This window comes from Dipodomys spectabilis, unplaced genomic scaffold, assembly GCF_019054845.1.
Source record: "Dipodomys spectabilis isolate Male_0828 unplaced genomic scaffold, ASM1905484v1 ptg000197l, whole genome shotgun sequence".
In the NCBI taxonomy this organism is placed as follows: domain Eukaryota; kingdom Metazoa; phylum Chordata; class Mammalia; order Rodentia; family Heteromyidae; genus Dipodomys; species Dipodomys spectabilis.
In genome coordinates this window covers 15,825,077-15,852,824 of record NW_024870874.1, presented here as the reverse complement: position 1 = coordinate 15,852,824, position 27,748 = coordinate 15,825,077, and the positions used below count along the sequence as shown (strand labels likewise).

Genomic DNA, 27,748 nt, shown 5'->3' with positions numbered 1-27,748 from the left:
TGCTGGACATTTATCCAAGAAAAATAGAGATTTATCTTCACACAGGAAATTATTATATAAATGTTCATAGCAGTTTTATTTGTAATAGCCCCAAATTAGAAACTAATCAAAAGTCCTTCAATGGGTGAGTGGTAAAAGGAACTATGATTTATCCATATGGTAGAGTAGTATTGAGAAATTAAAAAAAAGAAAGAAAGAAAGAACATACTCGATACACATAATAACTTGGATGGATTGCAAAGGAATTAGGGTGAAAAAAAAAGTCAGTCTCAAAAGATACCTATTGCAGATTCCCTTTCTGTAACATTTGTGAAATAACATAATTATAGAAAAGAAGAACTCACTCCTGGTTGCCAGGGGTTTGTTAGGGAGGGATGGATGTGGGTTTGTTAGGGAGGGATGGATATGGGTTTGTTAGGGAGGGATGGATGTGGCCAAACACCACTGTGTCTTGCATGATGGCATGGCTGAGCTTTGTTCTGTTTTGTTTTGTCTTGGTGCTGGTCACATTTAGGCCTTTATAAAGGTATGCACTCTATCACTGAGCTACAGCTCCAGTCCCCTAATTTTTTTTTTTTTGGGGGGGGGGCACATCAGGGTTTACAATTTTGTGAAAATATAATTCACGGGGCTGGGAAGGTGGCTCAGTGGTAGAGCACTTGCCTTGCATGCATGAGGCCCTGGGTTCCATTCCTCAGCACCACATAAGCAGAAAAAAAAAAGCCGGAAGTGGCGCTGTGGCTCAAGTGGTAGAGCGCTAGCCTGGAGCTGAAGAGCTGAAGGACAGCGCCCAGGCCCAGAGTTCAGGCCCCATGACCGGACCCACAAAAAAAGGGGAAAAAAAGAAAATATAATTCACTTAAACAGTTGAAAGCCTTGACGGGAGTGGCAATCACACAAAGCCACACATATGATAAAAATGATATAGAGCTATGTAGTTTATGCAAATAACTACTTTAATTGGTGAGATCTGAATAAGTGATGTAGATTTCTTCATTTTCATATTGTACTATAACTGTACAAGTTAACACTGGGGGAAACTAAGGAAGGCTCATGAGGCTTTGCTGAACTATGAGTTTGTAATTCTTTCAAAAATATAAAGGGTTTTATAATTATTTATTTGCTTGTTTGTTTGCTTATTTATTGTTAATCATGGGGCTTGAACTCAGGGTCTGGGGGCTGTCCATGAGCTCTTCTGCCTAAGACTAGCACTCTACCACTTTGAGCCACAGCTATACTTCAGGTTTTCTAGTGGCTAACTGGAGATAAGAGTTTCATGGATTTACCTGCCCAGTCTGGCTTCTAACCAAGATCTTCAGATTTCAGTCTCCTGAATAGCTAGGATTATAGGTGTGAATGTTCATACCGGTACCCATCTAAAAAAATACTGTAATTAAAAAAAAATAAAACTACTAGAGCTAGTGGCTCATACCTATAATCATAGCTACTCAGAAGGCTGAGATCTGACAATCATGGTTCAAAGCCATCCTGGGCAGGAAACTTCCTGAGACTCTTATCTTCAATTAACCAACAGAAAACCAGAAGTGGTGCCATGACTAAAAGAAAAAGAAAAGAAAAGAAAAAAAAAAGAATGGTGGTTTTTGTTGTTTTTATTTTGTCAGTCTTGGGGCTTGAACTCAGAGCCTGGGCACTGTTCTTGAGCTTCTTTTTTTGTTGTTGTTCAAGGCTAGCACTCTACCACTTGAGCCACAGCACTACTTCTGGATTTTTCTGTTTACATGGTACTGAGGAATTGAACCCAGGGCTTCATGAACGCTAGGCAAGAAATCTACCACTAAGCCACATTCCCAGCCCCAACAACCATTTTTTACAATATCTCATCCAGAATAGCTCTCCTTTCACCACTCTAGCTTCTCAGCCTAATATATTTTTATATATTGCATAAATGTCTCCTATCCTTGAGTATAAATTTAGGAGAGTAGATCTTGTCATATTCTCTTCCCAATGCCCCAGTAGTACCTGGCAGTTGAGTACTGGTGGCTCATTCCTGTAATTCTAGCTACTAGGGAGGCTGAGATCTAGAGGATCACTGTTTGAGGCCAGCCCAGGTTGTATCCATTTTGCTTAAACCACCCATGATTTTGTTTAGAGAATTTCAGTTAATCTTTAAATTGCCTTTCTTCAATAATTAGTTTTTAAAATTCCTTTTTTTTTTTTTTGGTCAGTCATGGGGCTTGAACTCAGGGTCTGGGAACTGTCTCTGAGCTCTTTTGCTCAAGGCTAAGGCTCTGCAACTTGAGCCCACTTCCTGTTTCCATTGGAGATAAGAGTCTCATGGAGTTTCCTGCCAAGGTTGGCTTTGAACTGTGGTCCTCAAATCTCAGCCTCTTGAGTAGCTAGGATTACAGGCATGAGCTACCAGTGCCTGGCTAAAATCTCTTTTTGAGACGTCACTATGTAGTTCCAAGCTGGCCTAGAGCTGATGATCCTCCTGCCTCAGCCTCCTGAGTACTGAGATTATAGGTGTGCTCTACCACTCTTGTCTCAGTAATTATATTTGGGATGTTAGTGGAGATACAAATTTCATCTCCTTTTGTCCATCTCTCCCTGGCCTCCAATTAGGCCTTTCAAGAATATGTTCTCATTTGGCATCTTTCTGGGACAGTTAAAAGTCCAGCTGGGCACTAGAGGACACTTCCTCAGGAGGCTGAGAACTGAGAATCACAGTTCCTGGCAGGAAAGTCTGGAGTCTCCTAGCTCCAATTAACACCAGAACCAGCACAAAAATGAACAAAAACACCTATATCTAGCAGTTAAGTAAAAGGCTCTGAATCTGACAGTTCCTGACAAAGAAGGTTCAGACTGAATTGTTCAAATGAAATGATGCATGTGTACTGGGGCCGGAACTCAAGGTCTAGGTGCCATCCCTTAGCTTATTATTTATTTATTTATTTGCCGGTTGTGGGGCTTGAACTCTGGGCTTGGGTGCTCTCCCTCAACTCTTCCACTCAAGGCTAATGCTCTACCACTTGAGCCTTAGTGCCACTTTAGGCTTTTTCTGCTTATGTGGTGCTGAGGAATCGAACCCAGGGCCTCATGCATGCAAGGCAAGCACTCTACCACTGAGCCACCTTCCCAGCCCCATCCCTTAGATTTTAAATAAAGGCTAGCACTCTACCACTTGAACCAGAGCTCACTTCTTTTTGGTGGTTAATTGGAGTCTCATGGGCCAGGTGCTGGTGGTTCATATCTGCGGTTCATGTCTCTCAGGAGGCTGAGATCTGAGGGTTAGGGTTCAAAGCCAGCCCGGCAAGAAAGTCTGTGAGTCTCTTATTTCCAATGAACCACTCAGAAAACTGGAAGTGGTGCTGTGGCTCAAGTGGTAGAGTGCTAGCCTTGAGCTGAAGAGCTGAGGGACAGCGCCCAGGCCTAGAGTTCAAGCTCCACGACCGACAAAACAAAACAAAAGTCTCATGGACATTCCTATTAGGACTGGCTTTGAACTGTGATCCTCGATTTCAGCATCTTGAGTAGCTAGGCTTACAGGTGTGAGCCACCTGTAATGAGCCACAATGAGCCCAATGTGAAATGATTTTATAAGGAAAAGAAACAACATAAAGAAAGACTATTAAACTCTCTGTTGTCTATTTTACTACACGTGGTCATGGTAGCCCCATCTATAGCTGACGAAATAATGAAGGAGGCCACTAACCAAGGAATACAGGTGGTCTCAAGAAACTGAGAAGAGAGTGATGTTAGGAGGGGTGGAGGAGGGTACAGAACTTGAGGGAAAACCGGGTGAAAATGAGCAGTGGAGCTCACTGGACACTGATGAAAGTGAACTATACAACTTGCAGGTGGAGATGGGAGGGAGGGACTGGGAGAAAGTGAGGAAACAGAAGACGTTGTATGAAAGGAAGTATACTCATTACCCCCGATGCCCTACAATAGATGAGTGGATCCAAAAAATGTGGTACCTAACCATAATGGAATTTTACAGAGCCACTTGGAAGAGTAATGTTATGTCATTTGCAGGGTAATGGATGTACCTAGAACAAATCATGCTAAGTGAGGTAAGCCATGCTCAGAGACAAACGGTGCACATTTTCTCTCATATGTGGAAGCTAGGTGTAAAGCACACTGGGACATGATAAATGATACAGGACTCTAGGCATTTATGCACAGTGAGACCAAAGGACACTCTTATGGGAAGAATGCAAAGGCACAATGCCTCTGTGCAATAATATTTATTGAAATGAACTCCAGGAAATGGAAACAAGGTTTTTTTTTTTCTTTCCTTTTTGTCTTATTTATTTATCTGTCTTTGGAGAACTAAGGGGAAGCGCAGAAATGGAGGAACTAAGAATAAACAAATGCAGCAGTGATACTCACTAGACACTATGTTGAAAGTGAACTATACAACTTGTGGGTGGGGATGGAAAGGAAAAACTGGGAGCAAGGGAAGGAGTGACATTGTCTAGAAAGGAATGTGTTCTTTACCCTCTATATCATCTTTATAATAACAATAAAAAATATCAATAAAAAATAAGCCAGTGGAAGTGGTACTGTGGCACAATTGGTAGAGTACTAGCTTTGAGCAAAAGAAGCTCAGGGACGGGCCCAGAGTTCCAGCCCTAGGCCCAGCATAAATAAATAAATAAAAATAAGCTGGGCATCAGTGGCTCACACCTGTAATCCAAGCTACTCAGGAGGCTGATATCTGAGGATCACAGTTTGAAGTTAGCCCAGGCAAGAATGTGCAGAGACTTCTCTCCAATTACCAGAAAACCGGAAGTGGAGCTATGGCTCAAAATGGTAGAGCACTAGCCTTGAGTGAAAAAGCTTAAAGACAGAACCCAGGCCCTGAATTCAAGCTCCATGACTGACCAGAAAAACCAACAACAAACAAAACAAAACAAAAAAAGACAAGAAAAAAAGAGAAACAGAAAAATACAAAGAAACAAATTCTCCCTTGGAACTTCTAGAAAGATATATCTGCTGCTGACAGCTTGCCTTATGTTCAGCAATACCCATCAGGCTTCCTTCCTGCCTACTGACCTGCAAACCAATACATTTGGTTGTCTTTTTTTTTTTTTTTTTCCCAGTCCGGTTGTGGGGCCTGGACTCTGGGCCTGGGCGCTGTCCCTCAGCTCTTCAGCTCAAGGCTAGCGCTCTACCATTTGAGCCACTTCCAGCTTTTTTCTTTTTTTGCTTATGTGGTGCTGAGGAATCGAACCCAGGGCCTCATGCATGCAAGGCAAGCGCTCTACCATTGAGCCACCTTCCCAGTCCCTATTTGGTTGTCTTATGCATAAAGTTTGCACTAAGTTGTTACAGCAACAAGACAAACTAATACAAGATTTTATTCTATTTCTAGTATTTGTGTTGTTTTTGTTTATAAGCACGAGAAAGTTGAGTTTCCTTATAAAAACAAAATAGGCTTAACTCTAACACAAAGAGCATCTCTAGGAATCAAGGCAGGAAAGCAGGGGTGCTGCAGAAAAGTCCTAGGTCTGTAGAGGAAGCTGCTCTCAGAAGGCTCCTCCTTCTGCCCTCTGATCTCTACCCCCCTCCTCATCCCCACTCCTTCTTTTCTGCAATTTAGTCCATGAGGACTGAGCTTTACGTTCCCTTTGCCACTTTTTCCCCTTTCTAGTCCTGAAAAATCTCTGGCACAATTTAGACTGGATGTGTGTTATGGAGTGAATTGTGTCTTCCCTCAAAAGACATGTTAGACAGGCTGCCAGTGAGTCTAGCTGCTCAGGAGGCTGAGAACTCTGGGTTTCAGTTCAAAGTCAGCCATGCAGAACCATCTGTGAGACTTGTATCCTCAACCAGTAAAAAGTTGGAAGTAAAGTTGTGGCTCAAGTGGTAGAGTGCCAGCCTTGAGCAAAAAAAGCTAAGATAGTGCCCAGGCCCTGAGTTCAAACCCTAGGACTGGCACACGCACACACACACATACACTATTAAAGCCCTAATTTTCCATCTCCCCTAACCTTTTATGGCGCTAGGTTCCTTGTAGATGTGGTTATAAGGAGGACATAGTGAAGTAGACCATGGACTGGTGTCCTTGTAAGAAGAGGAAACTGGAAGAGACACAGATGAGGGAAAGACAGCCATGTGAAGATGGACGGTTTGCAGTGACGCTGCCATGAGCCAAGGACTGCTTAGGGTCAGCAGAGGCAAAGAAGGCTCTTCTTCTAAAGGCTTCAGAGGAGCAGGGCCCTGGGAACTTTCATTTTAGACTTTTTGTTTGCCTAATTGTGAGGCAATATGTTTCTATTGTTACAAGCAACATAGTTTATGACACCTTGTTACAGCATAACTGGAACACTAATAGTGTCCAAGTATGACTGAGTCCTAAAGGAACAAATGTCTAGGAAACCAAATGTGGTACCCTATGACCTGCAGCAGGAGGACCAATTTGTAAAGAAGGAAGAACAATGGTGACTTGGGCAGATACATTGAAAGCTGTCCTCTGTGGCCCCTCCAGAGCTATGACAAATACCACAGCCTCATTTTCTTTCCTTTTTTTTCTTTTTGGCCTGTATTAGTTTAAAATATTTACTCAAGCCAGATGCTAAGGGCTCATACCTGCAATCTTAGCTACTCAGGAGGCTGAGATCTGAGGATCTTGGTTCAAAGCCAGCCCAGGCAGGAAAGTCCATGAGACTCTTATCTCCAATTAAGCCCCAGAAAACCGGAAGTGGAGCTATAGCTCAAAGTGGTAGAGGGCTAGCCTTGAGCTGAAGAGCTGAGGGACAATGCCCAGGCTCCAAGTTTAAGCCCTATGACTGAAAATAAAGAAGTAAACTATTTAATCAAAATGCTCTACCCTTCTGGGATGTACTGCAGGGTATGAGGGAATATACAAATTCGTTACTTATTTCCCTCCCTGTAATCCATGTAATACCTTTTATTATTTTAGTGACCATTCTTCTTATTGCTATGTTACATTTTGCTTATTAGATACTGAGCACTGATATTCAAAAAGTATTTCTGGAATTTCTATGCTATATTCACTTGATGCTACTTCCTGGCATGGAGGGAAGACTCTAGAAGCTTAATTTCTAGCCTGAGTCTTACTAGAGGGTTACCCCATCTCTAAATGTTTTGTCTATGGCAATTGGGAATATTCACTTACTGTAAACTTATTTTGGGTGTTTATTAAATGTATTTGATCTTTTCAGCGTAATTGGTTGGAAGAATTCATTTAGTAACAACTGTGTTGTTCTCCTTTTGTTGTTGTGACAGGGTTTCCCTATGTTGCCCAGGCTGTTCTTGAATTCCTAGACTAAGTGATCCTCCTGCTGCAGTATCCCAAGCTGTTGAGATTACAGGTGCATCACTGTCCCTGGTCTGTTCCTCATTTTGAAACTTGTCCCTAGATTTATTAGCTCATCTGGTCTTCAGGATGACAATGAGTCATAAAAATAACAAAGCCTGAATATTTATCTTTATAGTTAACTATACGCCTGAAACACAATAAGCACACACACACACACACACACACACACACACACACACACACAAATTGATCATTATCAAGAGAGATGGGGGCTGGGAATGTGGCTTAGTGGTACAGTGCTTGTTTACCATGCACAAAGCCCCACTGGGTTTGATTCCTTAGTACCACATAAACAGAAAAATCTGGAAGTGGTGCTGTGGCTCAAGTGGTAGAATGCTAGCCTTGAGCAAAAGAAGCTCAGAGACAGTACCCAGGCCCTGAGTTCAAGCCCCAGGACTGGCAGAGAGAGAGAGAGAGAGAGAGAGAGAGAGAGAGAGAGAGAGGAAGGAGAGAGGAAGGGGAGGAGAGAAGAGAGCTGGAGATTATTTTTGGCAGCATCCAACATATGCTCATTCCCAGATTCCCTCACCTGAAGTCACACATGAAACTGCGAAGGAGAATGTGACAGGCTGAATAGTGTGCATCCAGTGTCCACGTCCTAAGCCCTGCAGCAGTGTGTATCTGACTTTATAAAGGCAAAGGGGGCTGGGAAGGTGGCTCAGTGGTAGAGTGCTTGCCTTGCATGCATGAGGCCCTGGGTTCGATTCCTCAGCACCACATAAGCAAAAAAAGAAAAAAGCCGGAAGTGGCGCTGTGGCTCAAGTGGTAGAGCGCTAGCCTTGAGCTGAAGAGCTGAGGGACAGCGCCCAGGCCCAGAGTTCAGGCCCCACGACCGGACCAAAAAATAAAATAAAATAAAGGCAAAGGGACTTCGGAGAGGTGGCTAAACAAAGGAGCTTAAAAAGGGAAAATCATCTTGGATAATCCAAGTGGGCCTGAAAATCATCACAAGGGTACTATGAAAAGGTGGGAGAGTCAGGGGGAAAGCAGATGGGGTGAAGATGGAGGAAGGTATACTACCAAGCAAGGTATGTAAGTAGAAGCTGAAAAACAGTTCTCTCCTATACCCCCAAAGGACAGTCACACCTTGACTCCCTCACTGAGACCCCTTCTGGATTTTTGGGTTCCGAATGATAACAACAAATGTATGTGTTTTTACACCATTAAATTTATGGTAATTTGTGACAACAGCAATAGAGAAAGCACACAGGGGGGCTTGGAATTTCTGCAAAATTTGCTCTTCTGGACATAAGGCTTGGATTGAGGCCTTTTTCTTGCCATGTCACCGAGCAGTTAGGTTTTCACCAGTCTCTTAGCACTGCCTCTGCCCTCAGATTCGTTTCTTGTCTCTGTGAATATCCTTCTAGTCACCCACCTTCAGTGCCTAGACTTGATACTGGTGCTAACTCCTCCTGTTTGGGACTGGGGTTGCTAGAAATAAAGAAAAATTCAACTGAAACATGAAATTACAATGAGAAACCTTCTAAATATAGGAGTATTTTCTCTCCCAGCATCCAGCCAAAGAGAGAGCAAGCTAGAGAGACTGAGAACCAGAGGTACCACAAACTGGAATCTAGCTAGAAACACTTTGCTGCCTTTTCAGTTTCTGAATATTTACTTGGTAAGATTTTGTTTTTGTCTTTTGCTTGTTTTGTGACAGGATCTCACCATGCAGCCTAGGCTAGCCTGGAGCTCATCATCTTCCTACCTAAGCTAATTTATAAGCCCCTACAGCCCTGCCCTGCTTGCTACTTGAGTTTTGAATCGTGGCTCTTAGGCAGGATTTCCAGGCCTTTAGTTCTAGCCTAGAAAACTGAAGACAAAGGACCAGTGGAGACCCTGGAGAAACCTGCATTTGAATTGTGGTTCTGAGGACCACAATTTTGAATTGTGGCTCTTAGGCAGGATTTCCAGGCCTTTAGTTCTAGCCTAGAAAACTGAAGACAAAGGACCAATGGAGACCCTGGAGAAACCTGCATTTGAATTGTGGTTCTGAGGACCACCATTCCTAGTGTTTTATTTTCATACGTAGAGGGTGCACTACCCCAATCCCTAATTCAAGACCTGTGGACTGCTGTTACAGATAGAAAGAATAAATGCATGTTTCTGGCCCTGTGCAAGAAAGGCATGTTACCAAGAAAGCGCAAAACTCGCTTTATTTTACTTTTCTCTCGCAGAATAAAAGGCCCTTACTTTAAATTGTATATTCGTGATGATGATTTTAATTTTTCTTTCCTTTCCTTTACCAGCTGGGAGCTAAACCCTGGCCCGGGCCCCAGGCGGCTGCTGGAAAGGCGCCCTCCCAGGAGCAGAAGGCTCGCAGCGGAAATAGTGGAGGCGGGAGCGAACTTGCCACGCTTTGGCGCCCCGCCCCCCGGCCCCCCAAGGGGTTCTCTCCAGGTTTCACCGGTGGGACCCCAGTCCCTAGTCGGAGGCTGGATACAGCAAGGAGCCCCGCGCTCCTTTTCCGGGCAGCCCCTCCCCTTCCCTGGCAGACACAGAGCAGGCCCCTGCAGCCAAGAGGTTGGAGACCACCCATGGAGGCCGGAGCCCCGCCCCTCCGCGACCCCGCCCCCTTCCTGGCCCCGCCCCCGCACTGTGATTTCCTACGCTGTGCTGAGTTCCGCCATGCACCGGCTGGGCAGCCTGCGGGGTACCCAATGCCTTCAGAAGAGGGAGTGTGGAGCCGCAGGGCCCAGCCTCAGAAGAGATGCCCTTCCTCTTCATTTCCTTCCCTACCCCAGCGGAGAGTACTTGTAACCTTTCCTCCCCTACACCCATCCTAAATTTGGGGTGGCAAATTAATTTTAATCCACTGTAATTCGAAACAACAAAAACAAAAAGCACCACCAAGTTTGGAGATACAATCTGAGAACACTGTTTCAGAGCAGAACTGCAAACCTTTGGATCTATAAGATCAAGTTAGATGGGGCATGTGGACCAGGGAGGGTGTTTTAGGGGTCTTCAGTATCTTCCTAGAGGCAAAGCTCACAGACATTTCTCCCCTTCTAGTTGCCAGAATGGAAAGTTTGTAGGAGACAGTTCAGCCCAGGTCAACAAACTTTTATTGCCACTTCTGGCTCCCCCAGCCCCAGCAAAAGTCCTGCTTCTACACTGGAGAAACACTGAGTTCAGTCCGGTGCAGGGGGATGGAGGTGAGGGGTGTGGCCATTCCTCTGTATACAGCCAAGTTAAAGAAAACCCTACTCTCCTGGAGGGAGGGCCAGACAGAGAGGAATTCAAGGGCTCAGTCCCACTTGCTGACTGCAAAATATAGGGGCCATGGTTTAAAACTTTTTTCGAAGGGTGTAGGAATGAATTTGGCCGCTGTTGTACCCCCTTGCTCTTGCTGCCATGTTGCCATGGAAACGAGGGAGGGGCAGGATGTAGCTCATTCTGACTACCTGGGAGGATGGTAGGGTAGGCATTTGGTAAACATACCATCTTCTATTCCTACCCAACAGACAGATCTGTCCCCAGCCGACCCCCATCAGAGGCTTACTCCCCTCGGCCGTTCTACTCCCTTCACTTCTGGAGCTGGAATCCTGCCAACTAGACTCCAGCCATGGCTGCTGGTGTCTGCTCTCCACAGCCAGGTCTCTCTGGCAGCAGGATCTAAGTATGTCCACCAAGCTCTAATAGACCTGTCAGCTATAGTGCCTCTTTGGAAAAGCAGCAGCTAGTACCCCCTCAACACTCCATGCAATTGCCGTTTCCAAAACATCTCTGCCCCAACAAATCTTAAAAGCATAAATCCAGATGCTTAAGGTTAGAAACGATAGAAAATAACTCTTTGATGATGCTCAGGGCTAGGATGGGGGAGAGGAGGTACATCCTCTAAGATTCAAGCCACCTGTGCACCCTGCCATTTGTCCATCTGGAGTTTGCTTCTTCCCACTGGGTCATCATTGCCTGGAGGCTGGAATGCAAATCGCCATTAGGTGCTGTTCTCAGTACCCAGTGCTGTTGATCGATGAGGCTTGCCTGTGGCCATAGTGAGGAGATATAGATGGATTCTTAATACCATGGGTCAGCCCGATGCTGCTGGTTGTAGAGCTGTAGCTTGATCTGATCTTTGATTTGATTCACAAGAATCTGGGACAGCAGGATTCCCACCAGCTAAAAGAGACAAAAAGGAACTGGCTCCTCAGCAAGGAATGAGGCTCTTGCTTTTTATGACTTAAGTGTGGTCAGCACTATCTCCTCCTTTGTCCCTAGCAATCCCAGTACCCAGCCAATGCCCATGTCCCCCCCCCCCCCCCCCAAGGAGTGTTTGCAGAGTTAGTGAGACCTACAAGTCTGACAAGGGAAGTTACCTGGGGGATGGCCAGGCCCAGTGCAACACCACCAAGTAAGAATAGGTTGCTGTGTATCCAGTTGACCAACTTGTCGATACAGCCATTGGTATAGATGACTTTACTCGCTTCCAAGTAATCAAGGGCCTGCATACCTTGGCCACACATCGTATTAATTACTGCCTGAGGAAAAAGTTGAAAAGCCAAATGTGATTCCCATACCATTAACATTTTGAGACCCTAGCTGATGGGCATCCCACCCTTTCAACCCCTAAATTGTTAAAGAGTTTTTATGGAGGTTGCTGGGTTGGAAATTGCTAAATACAGATTTCCCCTCCTTTGAGGGGTCTGGGATAAGTCCTCCATGTTTTAGATCCGCCTCTGCTGAGCTCCCATGGGAGCTCTCATATGTGGAAACTAGATCTAAAATATAACTGGACATGATAACCTATACAGGACCTAGCCATTCACACACAGTCAGACTAAAGGAGGATACCCTTAGGGAAGGAACCCAAAGGCGAAACTTCTCTGAATATTTAAAATATTACTTATCTCTGGCATTGATGACTCTTATCTGTAATCCTAGTAACCTAGGAAGCTGAGATCTGAAGAGCATTATTTGAAGTTAGCTGGAACAGAAAAGTCCATGAGACTCTTGTAGTCAATAAACTCCTTAGAAAAAGCTGGAAGTAGCACTGTGGCTCAAGTGATAGAGGACTAGCCTTTAGCAAAATGGGACAGTGTCCAGGCCCCGAGTTCAAGCCTCAAGATTGGCAATAAATAAGTAAATAAAGTAAAAATACAAATAAAGATAAAATGCTAGGGGGCTGTGAAGGTGGCTTAGTGGTAGAGTGCTTGCCTTGCATGCATGAGGCCCTGGGTTCAATTCCTCAGCACCACATAAGCAAAAAGAAAAAAGCCGGAAATGGCGCTGTGGCTCAAGTGGTAGAGCGCTAGCCTTGAGCTAAAGAGCTGAGGGACAGCACCCAGGCCCAGAGTTCAGGCCCCACATCCAGACCCCCCCCCCAAAATGCTATTTATCTAAATGAATTCTAAGAAAAGGAAACATGGGTTGTTGTTTTATTTTGGGGGGGAGGGGATTAGGGGTTGAGGGGGGGGTGGGTTCAGTTGTGGAGTTTGAACTCTGGGCCTGGGCACTATCCCTCAGAGCTTCAGCTCAAGGCTAGCACTCTACCACTTGAGCCACAGCACCACTTCCAGTCTTCTGAGTGGTTTATTAGAGATAAGAGTCTCACAGACTTTTCCTGTCCAGGCTGGCTTTGAACTGTGATCATCAGGGGCTAGGAAGGTGGCTCAGTGGTAGAGTGCTTGCTTTGCATGTATGAGGCCCTGAGTTCAATTCCTTAGCACCACATAAGCAAAAAGAAAAAAGCCGGAAGTGGCGCTGTGGCTCAAGTGGTAGAGCGCTAGCCTTGAGCTGAAGAGCTGAGGGACAGCACCCAGGCCCAGAGTTCAGGCCCCATGACCGGACCCCCCCCCCCCAAAAAAAAAAAAAAAAACTGTGATAATCAGATCTCAGCCTCCTGAGTAGCTAGGATTATAGGCATGAGCCACTGGCGCCTGGCTTTGGTTGTTATTGTTACTGGTGGCATTTGTTTTTGTTTTGTAGAAAGGGAGGGAGGAAGGGCGAACAAATATAATCAAGCTATTCAGTATACACTATGTGAAAATAACATATGTACCTTGTGGGCAGGGATGAGAGGAGGAAACGGGAAAGTGAAGGAAGGGGTCACATTGTACAAAAATGTACTAATTACCTGATTTATGAAATGGTAACCCCTCTTAATAACCCATCTTAATAATAACCATGAAATTATATTTTTTAAAAAAGAAAAGAAAGCCAGTTGCTGGTGGCTTATGCCTGTAATCCTAGCTACTTAGGAGACTGTGATCTGAGGACTGCAGTTCGAAGCCAGCCCAGGCAAGAAAGTTCATGAGACTCTTATTTCTAATAAACTAATCAGAAAAAGCTAGAAGTGGTGCTGCAGTGCTAGCCTTGAGTACAGTGAGGCTCAGGGACAGAGGCCAGACCCAGAGTTGAAGTCCCAGGATGGGCAAAAAAAAAAAAAGAAAGAAAAAAAAAAAGAAAATAACTTGAATCACTACTCAGGAGGAAATGAGGAGGTGTTTGGGTTTGCTCACCTGGTTAGGGGTAGGCAAACAACAGGAGTAAGGCACAGAACATCTCTCCCGACTGGGGTTGTCCTCTGAGCAGTTGAAGTACATGTTCTGGGACCAGTCCTTGTAAGAAATTCCTCCACAGCAGCTGAACTGCAACATAACCCACCATAGAGATTAAGAATCCCCCATCCCACAACTGAAATACCCAAAGGAATTCTCAGCGGTCAAAATCTGTGATAAGCCAGGCGCCGGTGGCTCACACTTGTAATCCTAGCTACTCAGAAGGCTGAGATCTGAGGATCATGGTTCAAAGCCAGCCTGAGCAGGAAAGTCCGTGAAACTATTATCTCCAATAAACCACCAGAAGGGGCTGGGAAGGTGGCTCAGTGGTAGAGTACTTGCCTTGTATGCCTGAGGCCCTGGGTTTGATTCCTCAGCACCCCATAAGCGAAAAGAAAAAAGCTGGAAGTGGCGCTGCGGCTCAAGTGGTAGAGTGCTAGCCTTGAGCTGAAGAGCTGAGGGACAGTGGCCCCCCCAGGCCCAGAGTTCAGGCCCCACGACCAGACTCAAGAAAAAGAAAACAATAAACCACCAGAAAACCAGAAGTGGTGCTATGGCTCAAGCGGTAGAGCACTTGCCTTGAGCTGAAGAGCGCAGGGACAGCGCCCAAGCCCAGAGTTTAAGCCCCAAAACCAACAAAAAAACCAAACCAAAACAAAAAAACCCCTCTGTGGTAAGCTTCCACTTGTAATTTTTTTGGGGGGAGTCGGATGTGGGGCTTGAACTCTGGGCCTGGGTGCTGTCCCTTCAGCTCAAGGCTAGTGCTCTAACATTTGAGCCACAGCACCACTTCTGTTTTTTTGGTGGTTTATTGGAGATAAAGAATCTCATGGACTTTCCTGCCCAGGCTAGCTTTGAACTGCAAGCCTCAGATTTCAGCCTCCTGAATAGCTAGGATTACAGGCGTGAGCCACCAGTGCCTGGCTTCCACTTTTAATTTTAAAGTTGTTTAAATGTAAGTTGAACTGTAGCTCAAGCTTTCCAGTGGCTTTCATCTATAGATGCTTTCTTCCCCTTTCCCTTCCCTCCCATCACCTCCCTTTCTTCACCTTCCTCCTCCCTTCTCTTCTTCTGCCTGTACTGGGACCTGAACTCAGGGGCCCAGGTGTTGTCACTTAGCTTTTTTGCTCAAGACTTGAGCCACAACTCCACCACTTTGCTCTACCACTTGAGCCACAGCTCCACTTCTGGCTTTTTGGTAGTTAACTGGAGATAAAAGTCTCGTGGACTTTCCTGCCCAGGCTGGCTTCTAACCTCAAACCTTAGATCTCTGCTTTCTAGGTAGCTAGGATTACCAGCATGAGCCAGAGGTACCATGCACATGTGTATCTTGTTATAACTCCAATAGTATTTGGTATTATACTTGTGTATATTAATATCTATATAATTTTACACACTGAACTACAAACTTCTTTTTTTGGGGGGGGGGATCCGGTTGTGGGGCCTGAACTCTGGGCATGGGCACTGTCCCTCAGCTTTTCAGCTCAAGGCTACCACTCTACCACTTGAGCCACAGCGCCACTTCTGGCTTTTTTTCTTTTTGTTTATGTGGTGCTGGGGAATCGAACCCAGGGCCTCATGCATGCAAGGCAAGCGCTCTACCACTGAGCCACCTTCCCAGCCCCTGAACTACAAACTTCTTAAGACAAAATTTTGATACTGAGCGCCAGTAGCTCACACCTGCAATCTTAGCTACTCAGGAAGCTGAGATCTGAGGGTTACAATTTGAAGCTAGCTGGGGCAAGGAAAGTCCATGAGACTCCATCAAAACAAACAAACAGAGGTGGAGCTATGGCTCAAGTGGTAGGATGCTAGCCTTGAATAAAAAAGCTCAAGGAGGGGCTGGGAAGTTGGCTCAGTGGTAGAGCGCTTGCCTTGCATGCCTGAGGCCCTGGGTTCGATTCCTCAGCACCACATAAGCAAAAAGAAAAAAGCCGGAAGTGGTGCTGTGGCTCAAGTGGTAGGGCACTAGCCTTGAGCTGAAGAGCTGAGGGACAGTGCTAAGGCCCAGAGTTCAGGCCCCACAACTGGACCAAAAAAAAAAGCTCAAGGACAGTCAGTGTCCAGACCCTGAGCTCAAGCCTCAGGACCAACATGTACACATACGCAGAGGAAATTCTGGCTTTGTAGCTCTGCATAGCAGACAGCCTGTGAAAAGGTGTTCAAAAATATTGGTGAGGGCTGGTGGTGTAGCCCAGTGGTAGAGTACATGTTACGCATGAATATCCCCTGGGTCAATCCAAATATCACAACTGGGGGTGGGGGGGGAAGCAAATTGGACTGCTGCATCAGAGGAAGAAGTCAGCACAATCTCCAAAGCACTTTTATTCAAAATTCGTAGCATCATAGCTATTGTGAAATAGACAAAGTAGAAGCAACACAAGTGTTCATTCATAAATAAATGGATAAATACAATGTAGAATTTATGACACTGGATTATTCAGCCTTAAGAAAAAAGGGAGTTGCAGCACGTGCTACAACACAGATGAAATCTAAATACATGCCAAGTGAGACAAATCATTCACAAACAAATATTGTATGAGTCCATTTATATGAACACCTAGAGTAGTCCACTCATAGAGAGTGAAATGATGGAGGGAGATGGTAAGTGTTTAATGGGTACAGAGTTTCAGTTGGAAATATGAAAAGGCTCTGGAGGTGGATGGTGGTGATGCATACAATGTTTTTGATATGTTTATAAGTATTCACATCTGAGCTGGGTGCTGGTGATTCCTTAAGCAAAAAAGAAAAAGAAAAAGAAAAAGAAAAAGCTAAGCAAGCTTACCCCTAGTACCATCATCAAAAAGAGTATACACATCTAAATGAATTTTTTGGGGGAGGGGGGTTCGGTCGTGGGGCCTGAACTCTGGGCCTGGGCGCTGTCCCTCAGCTCTTCAGCTCAAGGCTAGTGCTCTACCACTTGAGCCACAGCGCCACTTCCGGCTTTTTCTTCTTGCTTATGTGGTGCTGAGGAATCGAACCCAGGGCTCATGCATGCAAGGCAAGCACTCTACCACTGAGCCACCTTCCCCAACCCATCTGTATGAATTTTATAGATCTATACTTTTGGAAATGAACTTTACAACGTGTGTGTGTGGGGACGGGGGGGGGGGGGGGAGGTGCATTTGGGGGAAGGGAAAGTAGGAGAAAAACCAGGGAGGGTGTAACAATGTTTGAAAAGAAATGTACTCACTACCTTATGTATGTAACTGTAACCCTCTGTATATCACCTGGACAATAAAATTAAATTTAAAAAAATCTTATAGATCTGTACTTTTTTTGCATCTTTATTTACCTATTGAAAAAGAATATTTGTTTGTGTAAATACACAAACATCTTTATTACTCAGTGAAAGAGAATCTTTGTTTGTGTAAATACACTCTACAATGTTTGCACAATGGCAAAATCACCTAATAATGAGTACTTCAGAAGACACTACTGCAGTATATCATCTGTAAGACTAATTGCAATATTACTATGTACATAGTTGTACATGTTGAATGCAGATGCAATTTTTTTCAATATTGATTCCTCGTTGGTTTAAAGTATCAATACAGAATTCATGCATTAAAAAAGTTGTCTATACTGGAATAATGTTCTTATACCAATTTATATTACTTATGTGAAAACTTAATAAAAGTTTTATATGAAAACTTTTCTACAAGAGCGTTGCAATTGGGCTGGGAAGTTGGCTCAGTGGTAGAGCACTTGCCTTGCATGCCTGAGGCCCTGGGTTCGATTCCTCAGCACCACATAAGCAAAAAGAAAAAAAGCCGGAAGTGGTGCTGTGGCTCAAGTGGTAGAGCACTGGCCTTGAGCTAAAGAGCTGAGAGACAGTGCTCAGGCCCAGAGTTCAGGCCCCACAACCGGACCCAAAAAAAAAAAAAAGAACGTTGCAATTAATTATGCTGTTGCCTAGAGTCATCTGTAGAAAAAAATCTAGACCTGTACTTATAAAAATACAGATGTGCATAATTAAAAATGTAAATTCTAGGAGTGTAACTCAGTGGTACAGTGCTTGCCCTTGATATGCAAGGTACTGAGTTCTATCCCTAGCATCACTAAACAAAAGGTAAATTTTATGTTATGTATATTTGGCTACACATGTAAACTTATTAAAAAGCATTAAAATGTAACTTTTAAATAGGTAATCAAAAATCTGCTTGTGGGCTGGGAAGGTGGTTCAGTGGCAGAGCACTTGCCTTGCATGCATGAGGCCCTGGGTTCCATTCCTCAGCACCACATAAGCAAGAAGAAAAAAAAAGCCAGAAGTGGTGCTGTGGCTCAAGTGGTAGAGTGCTAGCCTTGAGCTGAAGAGCTGAGGGACAGCGCCCAGGCCCAGAGTTCAGGCTCCACGACTGGACCCCCCTCCCAAAAAAAAAAGAAAAAAAAAAGAAGAAAAAAAATCTGCTTGCTTCTTCATAAGTCACCATTTATGATGATTTTCTTATCGTTCCAGAATCCTTTTGCAAATAAGTATACCCCTCTTTTTTATACAAGTGGATTATTATATATACCAGTCACTATCCTTAAACATATTTTTAAGGTATTCTATGTGTGTAGGTGTTTGTGATTGTTTGCTTGCTAATTCTCTTTCCAGAATCTATTACCTAGCAGGTAACAAAGAAGCCCCTCAACCCTACAGGATGTGGCATCTCTTGGATAACATTAACTTTTACTCACAGCCCCCCAGACCACTTATTGACCCCACCACACTTAGCACATACCTTCTTCTGCCCAAAATCAATGAGGTTCTGCAAGTCTAGGTCATCTCGGTAGTGCACAATGGCATTGTTGATGATCTCACTCACTTTCCCCCGAGCCTGACAGAGACATGGACAGGGAATTAGGATACAGGACCATTTCTTGCTGCAGGAGTAACAGTAGGCCAGGATCACCTCCCCACTCCTTCCACCCTTGATATCTCTGTAGTTTATTGTCCCAGCAGATTTGTGAAGCCGAGCATACCCTTCATATGCAATACAGTGTGGTCACAGCTCCAGCATCCCTTCTCACCTCTAGCCAAGTCCTAAGCAGCCCAACACAGGTGTGGCTCCTTTTCCCAGGCCACCCTGGGTACACACTCATAACTACCAAAGTCAGTTCAGCCAAATAGTCCCACACCGCTTCCTATTGCCCAGCTCCAATCTTCTCCATACTCATTCATTATCACCAGCTTCCATTCTATCTTCCTTTTTTTGTTTTTTTGTTTTTTTTTTTTGGGGGGGGGGTCCGGTCCTGGGGCCTGAACTCTGGGCCTGGGCGCTGTCCCTCAGCTCTTCAGCTCAAGGCTAGTGCTCTACCACTTGAGCCACAGCGCCACTTCCGGCTTTTTTCTTTTTGCTTATGTGGTGCTGAGGAATCGAACCCAGGGCCTCGAGCATGCAATGCAAGCGCTCTACCACTGAGCCACCTTCCCAGCCCAGATTCTATCTTCCTTTTTAAAAACTGTTTCTATCCTGTCCCGTAGAGCATTAATTCATGATACATACTCATTTAGGCCCATATCCTTCAGAGGTATGAAGGGTCAATGAGTTCTCTCTGCTTTGGTAAATGGAGGACCAAGCCCAAATCCCCTTCTCTTGTATATATGGATAAGGACGGAGGCACCATAAACAGCTATAGCTACCTCTTGAACCAGCTACAGATACACAGATTAGAGAGGGATCATTCCATCTCTCTCTCTTTCTTTTGTCAGTTGTGGAGCTTGAACTCAGGGCCTGGGTGCTATTCCTGAGCTCATTCAAGGCTAGTGCTCTACCACTTTGGAGATGTCTTACAGACTTTCCTTCCTGGGCTGGCTTTGAACCTAGATCCTCAGATCTCAGCCTCCTGAGTAGCTAGGCCCTGGAGATGGATGGTGGTGATGCTTTGTTGCAGCTCCCAGCCCATCTCCTTTTTTAAAAAAATATTTTTATTATCTTTCAGTAATTGTACAAAGGAGTTGATATTCAAGAAAGCAGCTTATGAATACAATGTATCTTGATCAATGCCATCCCTTTCATCATTCTCATCCATCCTTCCCAACCCACCTCTTCCCTCCATCTCCTTTAATAAAATGGAACAGGGGCTTAAGAGCCTGGGTCCTCTAAGAGATATTAGGGCATCTCTCCCAGGAGTTGGGGGTGGGAAGTCACAGGTTAAAGGTCAAAGTCAGAGTATCAAAATGAAGTTCATCTTCCCTCAGTTCATCCTTCTTTATCTGAGTAAGGCTTCAAGCTAGAACTAGTTCCTAACAAGGAAAGAAAACCAGTTCAAAGCCCATCCATTCCTGGACCACAGGTCCCAGTACAGAAGAGAAATGTTGGATTTTCTGTCATTTTCAGATTATTTCAAAATAATACTGTTTATCCACTTCTATATACCAGTACTATAAAATATTTGTAGGTTGATAAAAAGTTCAAGATCTTTTTTTCTGGTGCTTACTGACCCAAGAGGTACTGACCCCTAGTGGGCACAAAAAAAATTGCATCAATTTAGACCTGTATCATTTTAGGACTCTCCAAAATCAGCACCAAGAAATTCAGCCACTCTCAATTTCTTAATTTTCTACCTTAGTGTCTTTCTACTCTACTTCACTTTTCTCACAAGTTCCTTCCATAGTTTTATACTTTATTTCAGGCGATCACTCCTCATTAAAAAAAAGAATTCTGCTAGTTAAAAGGACTTCCTGCATAGTAGACCACCTCAAGATATGGTAATAAACACTTTTCAAAATTATGTTTTCTTGCTGAGTGCCAGTGGCTCATGCCTGTAACTCCAGTTATCAGGAAGCTGAGATCGGGGGAGTTGCAGGGCAGAGTCAGTCCAGGCAGAGAAGTCAGTGCTACTCCATCTTGAAAATAACCAGCCAGAAGCCAGGCTGGAGACAGAACTCAACTGGCAGAGTGCCAGCTGAGCAAGCACAACAACCTCTCGGTTCAAACTTCAATATCAGAAAGAAAAAAAAAAAAAAAAGAGAAAAGAAGTATTTTCCTCCCACCTTCCCTCTGATTTTCCTCATCAATTTATTTTTGAAGAAATAAGAAGCACTCCTGTTGTCTGTGGTCCACTTAATCATGGAGTTTTGGTCATTTATTACTAACATTTTTGGCTTATTTTATCTTCATGTTTATAAATTTGCTTCCCAGTTGGCTTCTCAGACTGTCATGAAAAATACCTTACAATCTTTAAATATGGTGACTGAGAACGCCATTAACTCATCCCTAAGGAGACTCTTTCAAAGGCAGATTCTTCTCTGGGGAAGGAGTGCTGCGGTTAATTAATCAGGCTAAATAAGCTACAGCAGGAATGTCGGGCTCACTCCTGAGGACATCTCTAGGCTCCCAATGCTACCTTGTCTGAGAAGACGAAGCCCAGGACGCCAGCAGCCAGCTGCAGCAGGAACACGATGGTGAGGCAGAGTGAGAACTGCAGGAAAAGGAAACAGTCACTGCTCAGGGCAGCAGCCTCTCCCGGAAGAGGGTTTGGGGAGCCACTGTGCATTTCTCCCAGCTGCCCCCAGCAGGGAAAGCCTTCTGCCTCTGGGACTGGGTGGGCACCCTGTGCTGGGTGGGTAGTGCAGGGATGGCAACAGGGTGGGCGGAATAGACAAAAAGGAAAGGCTATGGGAATGATATCAGGAGACGAGGAAGCACCAAGAGGTGGGGCCGTGGTTTTCCTGGGGGCGAAGGCCACTCACCGTCTGCAGGAGGCAGATGTTCTCGCGGAGGGATCCAATGCAGCCGCAGAAGGTGAGAAGGAACATGAGTACACCCACCACGATCAGCAGGATGGCAGGGTCCACAGCCAAGCAGGCCAAGGCTGCTTCTGGGGAGGGGCCACCCCTCAGTGTGACCACCGGGCCCACTGAGGAAGCTCCCAGGGAGGGAGTGAAAGGGTACCCCCCAAATTCTTGTTCTTCCTTTGGTGGGACAGTCTCCAATGTGGTTGGGTAAAGATTATGGGGAAACGGTGCCGGTGGCTCAGCCAGGAGCCAGTGGCTCATGCCTTTTAGCTATTCAGGAGGCTGAGATCTGAGGATCACGGTTCAAAGCCAGCCCGGGCAGTAAACTCTGTTGAGACTCATTTCCAATTAACCACCAGAAAACCAGAAAGTGGTGCTGTGGCTCAAGTGGTTGAGCACTGGCCTTGAGCTGAAGAGCTCAGGGACAGAGAGTTCAAGCCCCATGACTGCCTCATCCCTTGGACATGCAGGCGGTCGCGCGCGCGCGCACACACACACACACACAGACACACACACAAAACAATGAACAGATTATGGGGAGACAACATCTGCCTCCCACGGGGTAGACAGAAAGAGCCCAGGAGGGATGGTAGCATTTAATTTGAGGAACTAACAAAATAAGTGCCTTCATTTCTGGGCTCCTGAGAGGCTTCTTCCACTCCAGAGAAGAATTAGAATGGCATTAGGCTCACCAGCTCTGTGGATTCCATTTCCTGTAGACTTTGTGCAGAAGAGGAATGGAGGTTGAATTACTCCAGGACCAGCTAGGGGTGGCTAAAGCTTTTGATTGCTCTGTGCTCCCAGAGGCCCAGCTTTCACTCCCCGATACTTCCTAAGCCTCACCTGTCAGCTGACCTTGAGAGATCGGAGAGGGCTCAGAGAAACCGAACTACCCAAAATGGTCTGCCAACTTGGAGTAGCCATCTAAGACTTGTAGCCCCACAGCCCATGCGGGAAGGCAAGGAGCCAGGGCTGAAGGAGGCAGAGGCGAGGGTTATAGCGAGAGTGGGGGAGATACAGGAAGATCTATAACTTACCTGCATGCTTCATCAGCCGGGCATAGACACCCACCGCCACCATTACCATGGAAATCACCTATGGAAACAGCGAGGGAGCCAGACTCAAATTTTGGAGCCAGAGAGCCTTTGAATGTGATGAAAGCCCAAGAGGGTGGCATTCCCAGGACCAGAAGTGAGTAAGTGGTCCCACCCTCAGTTCCCACCCACACTCTCCTCCCCTGTTCAGGAATACTACTGATAGTACCTGTTTGACTTCTGTAAGATACTTTCCCCAACATTATCTCAAACAATCCTCACAATATACTCACCTCCTGAGGCAGATAAAGATCCTATTTTACAGATGAAGAAACTAAGATGATACAAGTTTAATACAGAATGGTGATTAAAAACATGGGCTTAAAAATATACATTGAAGGGCTGGGAAGGTGACTCAGTGGTAGAGTGCTTGCTTTGCATGCCTGAGGCCCTGGGTTCGATTCCTCAGCACCACATAAGCAAAAAGAAAAAAGCCGGATGTGGCTCAAGTGTTAGAGCGCTAGCCTTGAGCTGAAGAGCTGAGGGACAGCTCCCAGGCCCAGAGTTTAGGCCCCATAACCAGACCCTCCCCCCCCCAAAAAAATATATATATACATTGAGGGGCTGGGAAGGTGGCTCAGTGGTAGAGCGTTTGCCTTGGATGCATGAGGCCCTGGGTTCGATTCCTTAGCACCACATAAGCAAAAAGAAAAAAGCCGGAAGTGGCGCTGAGGCTCAAGTGGTAGAGCGCTAGCCTTGAGCTGAAGAGCTGAGGGACAGTGCCCAGGCCCAGAGTTCAGGCCCCATGACTGAACCCCCTCCCTAAAATATATATATGTATATTGAAAAAAGATAGCCTCTTCAATAATTAGTGTTGGGAAAACTGGATATCCATATGCAGAAAACTAAAATTTATAACCAGGCACCAGTATCAACTGAAAGTGGATCAAAGCCCTCAAATGTCAGACCTGAAACTCTGAAATTACTGCAAGCAGAAGTAAGAGAAGCATTAGAACTTATAAACAGGAGCATTTTGCAAAGAAACCTAGTGACACGGCAGATGGGAGACAAATGGGATTATATCAAACTAAAAAGTTTCTGTATAGCACATGATATAGTTACTACACTAGAAAGACAACCAACAGGCAGGAAGAAGATCTTTACTAGCAATACATCTGACAAAGGTCTAATATCCAAAATATACAAGGAGCTCAAGAAATTACCCCCCGAAAAAAAACTAATAAACCAATCAACAAATGGGCAAAAGAGCTAAAAAGAGATTTCTTGGAAGAATGGCAAATAAACACATAAAAAATGCTCAACATCCCTGGCCATAAAGGGAATGCAAATCAAACAACATTGACATTCCTTCTCACCCTAGTTAGTTAGATTGGTTAGCATTGAGAATTCAAACAACAACAAATGCTGGTGGGGATGTGCAGAAAAGAAACACTACTGCACTATTGGTTGGTGAGAATGTAAACTAGTACAACCACTCTGGAGGGTGGTTTGGAGATTTCTCAAAAAACCAAACACAGAAGTTCCATATGATGCAGCCATAGCACTCTTGGCATCTACCTAGAACATTACAAGTCAGTTCACAGTAAAGACATTTGCACATCTATGTTTGTTGCTGCACTATGCCTTACAATAGATGAATGGATCAAAAAAATGTGGCACATATAGACAGTGAAATTGTAGTCATCTATTAGAAAAAATACTATTATGTCATTTGCAGGGAAATTGGTGGTCCTAGAACAAATCATACTAAGTGAGGTAGGCCAAGCTCAGGGAGACAAACGGCACATGTTTTCTCTCGTATGTGGAAACTAGATCTAAAATACAACTAGACATGGTAACTTCTACAGGGTTCTATGTATTTATATACAAACAATATACACTTAGGAAAGGAACCCAAAGGCATAACTTCTCTGAATAGCTAAAGTGTTATTTATCAAAACAAATTCCAGGAAATGAAAAATGATTTTTTTGTTTTTTGCTGCTGTTTTTATTGTTGGTAGTATTATTGGAGTTTTTAGTTGTTCTTTGTTGTTATTGTTGTTGTTGTCTTTTGGGGGGAAGCAAAAGGAGGCACAGAAATTGAGGAAGGAGGGGCTGGGAAGGTGGCTCAGTGGCAGAGTACATGTCTTCCATGCATGAGGCCCTGGGTTCAATTCCTCAGCACCATATAAGCAGAAAAAGCTGGAAGTAGCGCTTTGGCTTAAGTGGTAGAGCGCTAGCCTTGAGCTGAAGAGCTGAGGGACAGTACCCATGCCCAGAGTTCAGGCCCCACTACCAACAAAAAAAGAAAAGAAAAGAAAAGAAAAAATGGAGGAAGGAAGGATGAATAAATGCAGTCATTATATTCAATATACATCATGTAAAAAATGCACTATGCAACTCATGAGCAAGGAAAGGGGGAAAAGAAGGGAGAGGTGACATGTCAAGAAGCATTGTACTCATTACCTGACTTACAGAATCGTAACCCCTTTATACAACTCTTTAATAATAATCATTTTTAAAAAAACATGGGCTTGTGGAGGTCTGGGGGTATAGCTCATTGGTAGAGCATACTGCTAAGAACAGTTTGATTGCCAACACCAAAAACTACCTATAAAACAAACACACACAAAACCACAAGCTTTGGAATGACTCACACTCAGAAGTGGGACAAATTTCTGAGCTGTGATTCCTTTTAAAAGATGGGAATTTTGGATAAAGAGCCAGACATGGTGGTTCACACCTGTAACCCCAGTATTTGGTAAATTGAGACAGGAATATTGGGATTTACAGACCAGTCTGTGCTACACAGCAAGACCTTATCTCAAAAACTAAATTGAGGGGCTGGGAAGGTGGCTCAGTGGTAGCGCGCTTGCCTTGTATGCTCAAGGCCCTGGGTTCGATTCCTCAGCACCACATAAGAAAAAAGCTGGAAGTGGCACTGTGGCTCAAGTGGTAAAGCGCTAGCCTTGAGCTGAAGAGCTGAGGGACAGCGCCCAGGCCCAGAGTTCAGGCCCCACGACCGGACCCAAAAAAAAAAAAAAAAAAACTAAATTGAATAATTTATGGAAAGCACATGACACAATTTCTTTTTTTTTTGTTGGTCATGGGGCTTGAACTCTGAGCCTGGGCACTGTCCCTCAGCTCTTCAGCTCAAGGCTAGCACTTTACCACTTGAGCCACAGCACCACTTCTGCTTTTTTCTGCTTATGTGGTGCTGAGGAATCAAACCCAGGGCCTCATGCATGCAAGGCAAGCACTCTACCATTGAGCCACCTTCCCAGCCCCCAGAATTTCTGACAACAAACATCATCTATCATTATGAATAGGTTGCCCAAGGTCACATAGAAACTAGGTTCTGAATTCAAATCCATCTAGATCAAAGCATAGGTTTTTAAAGCTAAAGTAGTCCAGCTCTCTGACCCTGTTTGAGGTTAATATAGTATCAAGAACAAAAAGAGAGTGCATGCCATGTGAAAGAGTGTGCATGCGCTGTGGTAAGTGCCAGAACTGCCCGGGAGAGAGCCTTTATTTTTATAAGCTGATTCCAGTGGTGAAGAATAGAGGAATTTAGGCCTTTTGAATTTCATGGCACTTTGCTGTGAGAACAAATCCACTAGACTACCAGCAGTCCCCACAGAAGCATTCTGTCTCCCAGTCCTACAGAAGTGCTGGGCAGCCCCGGCATGTTCCCCCTCAGCTACCCTTTCTTCAAATCCAGTCTCCAGGATGGTGCTAAGCAGCAGCCAGCTGTCACCATGGCAATAGATGACGCCACGCTCTGGCAGGAGAGGGTTCTCAGCATCAGGGACTTGACCAACTCAGTAGGGAAGAAAATGACTGGCTAGGTTCCACTGGCCTGAAGACAGAAACCACTGAAAAGAGTCACCCTGGGGCTTTGGAGGGAGAAGGGGGTCCAGCCCTAGAACAGACAATAAGGTCAGATTTATCCTCTCAGAGGAACCCTTTTCCTTGTGGATCTTATCTACAAAAGTCCTTCTGGCAGGGGACAGAAGGTCCATGTCTTTGAGACCTAAGCCAGCTCTGCTTGAGTCCTTATCTGCCCTGCCCCTGATGATGAGCCCACATATTATCAGCCAACCCTCTCTATCCAGGAGACAGGCAGCAGCTATGTGGCTGCAGGTGCCAGTTGGTGTTTGTTCCACGGTATGACCAGGCTTGGGGAGCACAGGGACAGCAGGGAAACCCCAGCAGAGCTGGCAGTTACCATCCTCCCTAGTTCTGAAGGCTACCCTTGGCCGCAACGAACAAGCATCTCTCCCTACCACACCCAACTGCAGTTCTTAATACCATTTTACAGAATCAGTGAAGCATAGTATTTACCTTCTCTTTAATTCTGTTGTTTCTAAGCTCCTCACTTTTTTGGGGGAGAGGGAGGTATGCTGGTCCTGGAGCTTGAACTTAAGAATCTGGGCAATGTCTCAGAGCTTTTTTTTTTGCTCATTCTACCACTTGATCTATAGCTCCATTTCTGGCTTTTTTGGTACTTAATTGGAGATAAGAGTTTCACAGACTTTCCTGCCTGGGCTGGCTTTGAACTGCAATCCTCAGATCTCAGCCTCCTGAATTAGATAGGATTAGAGGCATGATCCACTGGTGCCAGGCTCCTCACTGTTTTTCTACATGCTAAAATTTTAGGGTTGGGAAGGTGGCTTAGTGGTAGAGTGCTTGCCTTGCATGCATGAGGCCCTTGGTTCGATTCCTCAGTACCACATAAGCAGAAAAGGCCAGAAGTGGCACTGTGGCTCAAGTGGTAGAGCGCTAGTCTTGAGCTGAAGAGCTGAGGGACAGTGCCCAGGCCCAGAGTTCAGGCCCCACTTCTGGCAAAATAAATAAATAAATAAAATAAAATTTTAGTAGGATGGATGGTTTTTCATAAAGTCTCTGATTAAATCCTAACACATATAAACCAAACAAGGTACAATAAAGAGTTGCTACCCATCACATGGTAACTTAAATCTATTAGTAAGCCTCCAATTATACCAGGTGCTCTGTTTCTATTGGTGGTAAACAGTACGTCTCCTCTGAAAGATGTCCATGTCCTAATTCCTGAAACCTATAACTATGTTAGCTTACATGGCCAAGTGGACTTTGCAACTGTGATTAAAGATTTGAACATGGGGAGATTATCCCTGAAGGCCTGACATGGTCACAGCAAACC

General features: G+C 44.9%; 1 protein-coding gene across 2 annotated transcripts in view; it reads right to left on the bottom strand.

The window, feature by feature from the left end:
- Positions 1-10,357: 10,357 nt before the first annotated feature.
- Positions 10,358-27,748, bottom strand: part of Tspan33 (tetraspanin 33) — a 33,825-nt gene continuing 16,434 nt past the window's right edge. The window contains exons 2-8 of one of the 2 annotated variants that reach the window (XM_042695910.1): positions 22,570-22,627; positions 21,488-21,615; positions 21,142-21,216; positions 18,534-18,629; positions 13,768-13,896; positions 11,626-11,787; positions 10,358-11,428 (exon numbers count right to left, since the gene is read on the bottom strand). In XM_042695910.1, the coding sequence (XP_042551844.1) occupies positions 11,327-11,428; positions 11,626-11,787; positions 13,768-13,896; positions 18,534-18,629; positions 21,142-21,216; positions 21,488-21,615; positions 22,570-22,627 (750 nt within the window). In that variant the 3' untranslated portion in view covers positions 10,358-11,326. The remainder of the gene's footprint in view (positions 11,429-11,625; positions 11,788-13,767; positions 13,897-18,533; positions 18,630-21,141; positions 21,217-21,487; positions 21,616-22,569; positions 22,628-27,748) is intronic. The other variant, XM_042695911.1, reaches the window with a different exon arrangement.